Source organism: Pinus tabuliformis, chromosome Q (genome assembly GCF_031772625.1).
Source record: "Pinus tabuliformis cultivar Carrire ecotype Pingquan chromosome Q, CPIR1, whole genome shotgun sequence".
NCBI classification, from domain to species: Eukaryota; Viridiplantae; Streptophyta; class Pinopsida; order Pinales; family Pinaceae; genus Pinus; species Pinus tabuliformis.
The window spans coordinates 968,615,717-968,625,800 of NC_142296.1; the positions used below are offsets into that span (position 1 = coordinate 968,615,717).

A 10,084-nucleotide genomic window follows, 5' to 3' on the forward strand; every position below is an offset into this window, starting at 1 on the left:
ATTAATTGAGTTCCTGTTGGCCGAGTTGTGGTTTATATTGATGATGCCTACATTAGTTTGCTCTGCAAGTGGTTCTAGATGAAGAGCTTCCAAGCACACATTTAAAAGCACACATGCTTGTGTTTCAAATCTTTAGATTCTCTATTACTGTGACATTATAGCTTTAATTTTTTCATTTATGATTTTATTGTCTATATGAGTAATCGTTTGCCTGGCTTCATTTTTATTGACATCACATGGAATCCAATGCTACAGATTTAGTATTGATCTTGTGAGGTGTGTTTGCACTGAATGCTGGCTGATGTACTGCTTTCCATCATTTTTTACGTATCTTGGGTTGAACCTCCAGTAACAATTCCTGTTATATTTCTCTCTAGTACAATTTCTAAATTTAATGATATCATGTTTGTGACTAAAGAACATCAGCAAGGTTGCTAGTACTCAGAAACAGGCTTTGCTTTTATCTTTGATGAGTCAAAATTTTCTTGGGCAGAATTTGGCAAAAGAAATTGTAAGATCGAGGCAAGTTGTTTAGCGCCTTTATGAGAATAGGGCACAGCTGAATTCGATATCTATGCACCTTGGAGAAAGTGTTGGTAATTTTTTCTTTACCACTCATTCTCAGATCATCTTGCATGCAGTTTAATCACCGATCATGCTCTTCGCCCCTACAGGGGTTGCTTCCTTCAACATAAAAGCATCGACAATCCATTCTGCTCTGCACCTTCCTATAAAGGATCTCATGCCCTTAGAAGGTAATGCTCTTGCAAAATTCCAAGAAGAACTCAGGCATATAAGATACATACTAATCGATGAAATGAGCTTCATTGGGCCAAAGCTTCTCAGCCATATTGATGAACGTCTTCGAGAGGCATTTCCACAACAAAGAAACACTCCTTTCGGTGGCTGTTCCATTATATTGGTTGGTGATCTCGGTCAGCTGCCACCCGTCAAAGACATACCTCTATATGCAGGGACGAGCCACGGAAGCGCACTATGGAACACCTTCAACACAGTCATCACATTAGACACAATATTTCATCAACAAGGTGACAACATCGCACAGGTTACTTTCAGGAACATTCTCCAAAACACTAGAGATGCAAATACAACAATCGACGACTATGACGTACTCATGTCACGCACATATTCCTTTTTATCAGAAGAAGAAATATGTTCATTCCATGATTCCATGCATCTATTTCCAACAAATGTTCAAACAATGGTCCATAATAAGCAAATGATGAAATCTCTAAACACTCCAATTGCAAGATCCATTGTTGAAGACGGCAACACATATTCCAGCATGTCCTCAGAAGATGAGCAACTTGAGCGAATTGTATTACTATGCAATGGCAAAAAAGCTATGTTGACTTCCAACCTTTGGGTTTCAGCCGAACTTGTTAATGGTTCCCTCGGAGAAATTGTAACCATCTTTTACAAAGAATCAACTACACCACCACAAATTCCAACATTTGTTGTCGTAGATTTTCCCAAATACATCAGGCCTCCTTGGGATGAAAGAAATCCCACTCACTTGCCTATTCCAGCAGTAAAAAGAAATGGACGTGCACAAATTCCACTGAAGATGGCTTGGGCTTTAACCATACATAAATCTCAAGGTATGACACTTCCAAAAGCAACAATTGACATTGGAAAAACAGAATTTCAAGGTCTCACATTCACAGCAATTTCAAGAGTACCTTCTCTACAAGATCTCTGGATTAGCCCCGCATTCAGTTTCGATCGTTACAGTAAAATGAAGGACAACAAAAACATTGCTCGCAGAAAACACGCAGAAGAAATTCTCCGTTCAATGCCGCCTCTAGATAATCTGCTCCAACCCATACTTTAACATCACCAAAAGGTTTCCTCCATTTATTTACCTCATTTTATTTCATAACATACTTTTCATATCTTTCAACAACAACCAACTTTAATCAATATTAATAATTAAACAAATATTAGAATGTCTTGATATTATCTATACATCTCATTTTAACATTTTCTTTCTTTTGAAACAGGACACATGGACTCAGAAATAACATACCTAAGAAACTACAAGTAGAATGGCAAGCAAAAAATATGCCTCTCCAACTACGCATAAACCTCCAATGGTGTTCAATATGCCATTATTCACCAGGCATCTTCCACTAACAATATATAAATCCCCATGGCAAAGGTAACTTCATTTCCATTCATTCCAAATTCATTTTAACACAACTCACCTGCAAAGTATTACTAATAAATTTCCACAACTTATTTACATATTACTAATTCTAACAAAATATACATTTTGCAGGTCCATTGCTGCTTCTTCAGGTCTTCGATGCCTCCAACATGTTTTGATACAACTTCAAATATGGAATGACAAGCACAATGTTCTTTAGAATATTATATTCTTTCTCGAACCTCTTCTGTTACAATTCACTATTTGTATTTTCCATTTTAAACTTAAAAAAGAATGTTTCAAGACCAAATACCATTTTGATGGTTTATGTCTTCACAACTATTTGTATTTTCCATTTCAAACTTAAAAAAGGATGTTACAATTCACTATTTGTTTTTTCCATTTCATACTTAAAAAAGGATGTTTCAAGATCAAATACCATTTTGATCGTTTATGTCCTCACAACTATTTTTTTTTTCCATTTCAAACTTAAAAAAGTATGTTTCAGGATCAAATACCATTTTGATAGTTTATGTCCTCACAACCAATTCATTGTCAATGGGTTTTAACATATTTTGTTAACAAAATCAATTGATTTTAATGAATATAATACATGTTTTCAATATATCTTCATATTAATTTAATTTCTCGTTTGAATAATGATTTCTTAAATAACCCTATCCAAATCAATATGGATACCCGGTTGTTGTTCACATGGATTCATTCGTTTACCTTCACCTTTAACTACACAATTTTTACCAACTACAAACAAAGGTCTCTAAACAAGTTTATGCGATAATTTATGGCTACTTGCATTCCATTTCAGCAGTTTTCGGCATGGCTTCCTCAAATTAAAACTCGGAATCATCGACCATTGCTTTCAAAAAAGCCCACAAAAGCCCATTCACATTTCAATATTCTTCCACACACTATGCCTTACCGCGTTTCCTTTACAACATTTTTTTTTTTTTTTTTTTCCGAAGGTGGTAAAACCTATCAACTCAGGTGTCAAACCAACAGTGAGGACAACCATCTCTGGCTGCTATCCGCGAATGCTGGGCTTGACTCATCACTGTTAAATAGGAAAACCACGCCCCCTGGCATAACCCTGCTGGTGGTCCGTAATCGGGAGGAGGCTCTCACTCCTGCTAGATGCCTCTGGGATGCTAGTTAATAAAACTTTTTAAAATTAATTATTTTTTTTCTAAAATATTCTTTATAAAAAATATACATGTTTACATACTCAGGCTGTTCTTAAACCAGGCTTGAGGTCTATCTTGACTATCTTCGACAAATCCCTAATTTCATCGCTCGTGCAATGGCCATGTTCTGCAACTTCTTTGCTTCATCCTTACGATCTCCTCTCCATCGACTGGCGGCTGCCGCTGCTGCAACACCATTTCCACGGATTGCTGTGTTAAGACTCTCCTTGCTTTCTACATATACTGCTGTTAGTAATGGCAGGCTCACAGGCTCCCCAGAAGCGGAGACCGGATGCCCCATGTCAGATTTCTTACTCAATGACATTGGGTTGCTTCAGTCTGAGGTCTCAACTATGTTTAAAATTGTGCCAGCCTTTGCCAGAACAAGATCCACTCGTACGTCCCAACAAGCGGTTCACTTCCTGAGAGCTTCAGGATGCACAGAATACCAGGTAAGGAAAATTATTACCAAATACCCAGGTATTCTTTGTCTCAACGCTGATCGGAAGTTGAAACCCATGATTGAGTGGATGAAAACGTTGGGCTTTACTGCACAAGAGTCCAGAAATGCCATATCCCGACATCCGAGACTGCTTGGCTGCAATATAGAGAAAACTCTGTCCCCAAACATGCAGTATGTTCGAAACCTGTTCGGATCAGACACTGACGTATCCAAGGTTTTCAAATGGGCATCTCAGATTTTAATGCTTAGTAATGGGCCTGAAATTTTGGAAAAAAGATTGAAGCATTTGGCAAGTTTTGGCGTCCCGGAAGATGATATCAAGGAGTCTGCTAGGAGGAACCCAAAGATACTAACTATTTCCATGGATAAAGTGCAGAAAAGCATGGACTATTTCATACATACTGCAGGGCTTCCTGCAAAGTTTCTTTTAACACATTCTAAGCTCATGTTGTGTAGTTTGGAGTGTAGAATCAAGCCTCGTCACAGAGTTTTGAAATCTATTAGTGCAATGCAACCCTCGAAGCATCTTCCTAATCTCACTTCTGTTTTTCTTTTAAGTGAGCAACAGTTCCTTGAAAAGTATGTGAAATGCAGTTCTCATGCCACAAAGTTAATTGAAATTTACAGTGGCAAGCCAGTTGATCTTGACGTTATCCAATGACAATGTCCTCTTCGAAAAGACTGGGAAGTTAAGGTTTCCTATTCATTCAGGGTTGGATTGTATTGCATCATATTGCTCTTATTCAATGTGAGAAAGAGATTTAAGTACATTAACCAGGTGATCATCAGACTGTAAGGATCCAATGTGATCCCTCTTGCTTACATGAGTATAGAGTGACAGTTAGTATATACAGAAGACAATCACGCTGGTCATGACGCAGTCAGTCCAGGCCAGGAGTTTTGTTTTAGTGAGTTTATCGTTTCACATCGCAATCGTAATCAACAAGCAATATTGAAGGATACTCAATTGTAATACAATTGTGGAGAAATGACCTCTGGGGATGTAGCAGGTAATGCATTTTGAAAGATGAAAAGAGAAACTCTCATCACAAGATAATTTGTTGTTTGCTAGTAATGTTGCAACTATTCTGCATTGTTCCTCCCTTTTAGTTGTGAAATTTATACTTTTGTTTAAGTCACGGATAACGGTAAAACTAAATGCTCAAATCCCACATGCAAAAGTAGGTCTTTCAAAGTTCTGATATTCTTTACAGTGGCATGAATTATTTGTTTTTTGATCAGCCATATCACTAAAAGTCAACTGGAATCAATACATATCTTAAATCCAAGCTAAAGACTGGATACTAGTTGTTTACTACTAATATACTGAGTAGAATTTAAACAAGAGTCTCATGCGTGTTTTCTTACTGTGCTTTGTCAAGGATTTCTTTTTCTTTGCCGGACGAATGGCAATGAATTTTATTCCTGGTATCAAAAACTATCCTAGTGATAGTGGAATGAGATCCTCTTCAATCATGCCTATCGTAAAATATAACTCGTAGTCGCTATGCAAAAAGATTGCATTGCAATAATTTCTGATGCATATTTGATTACGCTACAAATTATTGGTGCCTTCCTTTGTCTCGAATCCTAATGTCGTTGGATTATTGGTGCCACTATCAGAAGGAAGTACATGGAGAATAAAGATCTCACTTTCTGGTATCGAGAAGGTATTATTGGAAAATTACAGGGATCAGCTATCTGGAAAAGTTTTCGCAGAATTCAATCTTTCTTACTTGATAATTTACATTGGAATATCCAAAATGGGAAAGATGTGCTCATTGGCTATGATCATATTACTGGTCTGGGAGAGGATTTTAACTTCCCACAATCTATCATCATGGCTCTGCATAGATCTGGGATCTTTTATTGGAATCAACTTATTGAAGACTGGCAGGGGGGTATTCCTATATGGAAGAATTTTCATTCTTTGGGCCTTAGTCAAACTTATGCACAGCAGTGGACCAGTATTATGATTTCAATAAGGGGCTCTGGAATATGCAATTCTGATGGAAAGGATCATCTTACATGGAGAGGTGTTAAGTGTTATGATGAATTAAAGGTCAAAGATATCTATCTAGTTCTGGCAAGGTCGATTCCGCGTCCATTTCAATTCATCTATCCCGTTTCATTGTGGAAAACTGGGGTGCCTAACAAAATAATCCATTTTTCCTGGCTTGTATTTCATAACCTGGGAGAATCTCCAAAAAAGGAATTGGTCTGATCCTAGTATTTGCCTTCTTTGTAAAAATGGGGAAGAGAATAGCAATCATATTTTTCTTACCTGTAGTTACACCTATCAGTTGTGGAAGGATCTTGCAGTTTATTTTGGTTTTCATCTAATAGATCACACAGATGTCAAAGTGGCTTTACGCTGGTGGAGCTCGCAGAAAGTTGCTCATAGATCCATTCCTCTATTGCTATTCTGGACAGTTTGGAAGAAAAGGAACAATACCATATTCCGTGAGAGGAAAGATACAAATTTGCCTCTGTTTGAACAGATCACTTCGATGTATCTTTCCATTCCAAAAAAAGGGTCTTCAGGCAAATCTCACAGTTCTGGCATCCATTCAATGCAGTCGATGGGTTATCCAAGGGCATTTTTTGATGGAGTTGCACAAAGAGGCATGTGTGCATGTGGTGTTTTTATATCGATGTCGGAAGACCTTCACTATTCTATATATTGGCATGGTGGATGTGGAACAAACAATAAGGCTGAGGCAATGGCTTTAGTGGGTCTTTTACAATTTTCCTCCTTCCTGAATATTCAACTGCTGCAGATATATGGGGATTCAAAAAATACAATAGGTCTGGCCACAGGGAAGCTAACTAACAAGAACCCCATACTTTCAGGATGGATTAATAGGATAAAAATATTATGGAACAGTCTTCAGTCATATACTATCAGCCATGTGGACAGGTCTCTGAATTCTGTGGCAGACAACTTATCAAAGAAGGGACTCACAATTGATCCTGGTATATGGAAATTGGAGGTACAAATGCAAGACTCTATATATCTGATAGAGGATTTCTCCATTCCAGGTACCTAGTTCTCTACTGGTTTCTGCTTCCCTTATATTCTATCGCCTTTTGCTCTCTCATAGAGGTATGTCGTCTTTCCCCTGTCCCTTATGGGTGATGGATCCGGTACATATTTGTGTTTTTTTTGGATCCTTATTATCTGTCTATCTTTTTGATTCGAATCATGTTCCTGAGAATTGAGTTTTCTATGCTTTTATGAGGGCCATGATGGACATGATCGTTTTTTATCATATAGCAATCTCTCCAGCTTCAGAATATGATATTGCTCTTTACAGCAGCACTCTATGTAAATATTGCTCATATTAATATAAATCTTGCGAAAAAAACAAATATTCATAAGAAATTTGTCCTCTTCTTCTTGCATGGTGCCTCCCCACCTTCTGGATGAAAACCTATCTGCAGGGTCAGATGCAGAAGAGATGGTTTCCAGAGAAAAAGGATGGGAACCATTTAGTTTTTTGGACTTATAGCGTTTAAACTAATTTTAAATTTCTTCTTGCTGTTTTCTTGGTATGATTTTGAATTTTCAGTGTGACATCTACTGTGAGGTATGCAGCATGCTTATCTGTATGTATCCGTCACAGAAGTGTTCTCCTTAGGATGTTGGCAAGAAGTATTCTAGAAGCCTAACAGATCAAGTTCAGAATTCTCAGATTTTAAAGGACCAGGTAAGGCAGAAGCAATCTTTCTAGTAACTGGTAGATATTTGTTACCTTTGGCATCTTCATTGCTTGATTCATCTATAGGGGTCTTTTTCTTAAATGTTCTGCAAGTTTAAGATAAACTTTGACTTCTCCAGTTGTAACATAATCTTCAGGAAAAGGATATTCCGTTGTAAGAAAACTGAATGGGATAAGGATATTCGGTTGTAACACAATCTTGGAGAAACTACATCCTGGATTGTATAGGTGTCACATTTTTTAATTAAGAAAAAAGAAATTCCCATCACTAGTTTGATTGCTAGTAATTTTGCAACTATCGTGCACTATTCTGTTTGCTAGTAATTTTGAAACTATCATTCATTGTTCCTTCCTTTTTAGTTGTGAGCATTGTTATCAGAACAAGGCCGGAACTGGTCAGTCTGACGGGTTTGGGGTCAAAACGGTCCGGTTTGAGGTCTGGAACTAGAAATGACCGGTTCAGTACTGGACTGGCCTTTTTTCATTGAATCAGTTGGTTCTGTACAATTTGACCAAAAAAGTTTTAAACCCAATTTTGTTTAAAGAAATACAATTTTATTTTTATTTTTATTGGGGCAATCTAATATTCACGTCTATGGCCCTGGTATTGCTATGCAATTCATGGTAATGTTAAATTCTTAGAGTTCCCACAAAAAAAATTAAAAAAAATGTTAAATTCTTAGAGTAAAAATGAAATGATTTAGGATGTTTGAGAGTGGTTCCGATCTCATTGGATTTCATATGGAGAAAGTAAAATTTTAGATCTCACTCAAAATCCAGTAGATTAACAGTTTTTTAGGATTTTGGGATTGGAGGAATTGCAACGTTTCCATTGGATTTTGACATGTATGAGGGTATGGCACTAGTATTTAATCAAGAGCAGCAAGTCATCTATGTATCTTGATGTTAGTGGCATTGGTTGTCGAACTGCGTTATCATGACCCTACTAAAAATGTACCCAACACTCAGAGAAAAACTTGACTTGATATGCTATGTTTTTTTTATCTTATTTTAATGCTTAGAGGGTGATATTGATGATGAAGATCCGAATATAGGCAATGATTTTGATAATATGTAGGTATTTGTTGTAGCATTAATTTTTTTGGATGCTAGAGACCATCTAGAGCTTGTTTGTTTGTTAGGGTCCGACCCTAACCCCTTTATTATTGTAATAGGCCCAAGGGGCCTCGTAAGAGTCATGATTAGTTAGTTTAGTAAATAAAGTTTGTAAGTGGTTAACCGTATTAATGATGATTGTAAGTGGTTGACCCCCATTATAAAAAAGGGACCACTATTAGTTAGTTTAGTTAAAGATGATGAATAAATAGACCATATATAATAAATAAAGTGGTTAACTCGCATTATGCAAGGGACCACGAGTAATTAGGGTTTTGGATCTAATGAAACTATATACAGTCCAAGATAGCAAATGAATTATCGCCGAGCACTGTTATGATTGAGCTCTGCTCTGTTGAAGGTTGTCCCCTCGAAGAGGCAAGTGAACATTATTTTCTGTTGCTCATAATACGAACTTTCCATCTTGCGTCGTTTCTGGCATATTTCTCTGGTATTTTCTATTATTCTGATGTTATCTGCAGGTTAAGAACATTACACTGTTTTTTTATTTTTGGATCAGAGATGGATTGCATTTGATGCTATTTTGGTTATGTGCACCCTTACATGTTATATAATATTACAAATGAGAATATTTGCTTATTTCTGTATAAATGGTTTGGATTCATATGGATGCACATGAATATATATGTTTCTATTTAAAATTTATATATTTTAAGTGTTTTTGGCCAACCGATTTTTTGGTCCAGTTTTTTTGTGGATTCCAGTCTGGTTTCAACTGGTTCCCAGTTCAAAAGATTTTTCAGTTCAATGACCAATTTGGTTCTGATAACATTGGTTGTAAGTCTCTCACAATGATAAATGATAAATGTGAAATTTTTAATTTATTTAAATTAGGGATAACTTGTAAAAGTAAACGTTCAAATCTCATAGGGGCAAATATAGGGGATTTTAAGTTCTTATATCCTTTACAGAGGCATGAATTGTTGTTTGTTTCTTGATCAGTTATTGTTTTTTATGAGACTTAGTCAATTAGTATGGCCACATTAGTTAATATGGTCATGCATTTAGTGGTCGCATCACACAGCCTTTAGAAACTTTCTGTTAATGCTATCCACTCTAGGAATACATCTGCTATGTTAGTAGCTAGCAAGGATTGGTCTAGAACACGGAGAAGGAAAATAGACCGGCAAACTAATGTCTAATAACACCGAAATTTCAAGTATCGAGCCCTTTAACAACTGCTTCCAGCTACCTATAACTTCTCACAGTTAAAAAGAGTGTTGCTTGTTTTATAGTTTTTTCTAAAGCTACTGCTTTTTCTTTTTATGTGACATTTGTAATATGAGAGATTGCCGCTGCTTTTGCTTTTTCTGTTGCATTGTAATAGGAGATATTACAAAGACCTGTTATTTGATTTTAGTACAAAAATATTATGTAGAAAGAAAGAATA

At 36.5% G+C, this 10,084-nt stretch overlaps 1 protein-coding gene across 2 annotated transcripts; it reads left to right on the plus strand.

Annotated features, from left to right (window-relative positions):
• Nucleotides 1–3,397: 3,397 nt before the first annotated feature.
• LOC149222706 (uncharacterized) lies at nucleotides 3,398–6,851 on the plus strand. Of its 2 annotated transcripts, none has more exons than XM_089385590.1 (2): nucleotides 3,398–4,845; nucleotides 5,218–6,851. In XM_089385590.1, exon 1 carries the CDS (start codon nucleotides 3,489–3,491, stop codon nucleotides 4,494–4,496), a length of 1,008 nt encoding a protein of 335 aa, XP_089241716.1. In that variant the 5' UTR covers nucleotides 3,398–3,488; the 3' UTR covers nucleotides 4,497–4,845; nucleotides 5,218–6,851. The 2 variants fall into 2 exon arrangements, with proteins under 2 accessions (XP_089241716.1, XP_089241717.1); XM_089385591.1 differs by having other exon boundaries at nucleotides 5,459–6,851.
• The last annotated feature ends 3,233 nt before the right edge of the window (nucleotides 6,852–10,084 follow it).

What these genes read in the sequence shown, in the direction of transcription:
- LOC149222706 (XM_089385590.1), top strand. Translation starts at nt 3,489, where the DNA reads ATGGCCATGTTCTGCAACTTCTTTGCTTCATCCTTACGATCTCCTCTC.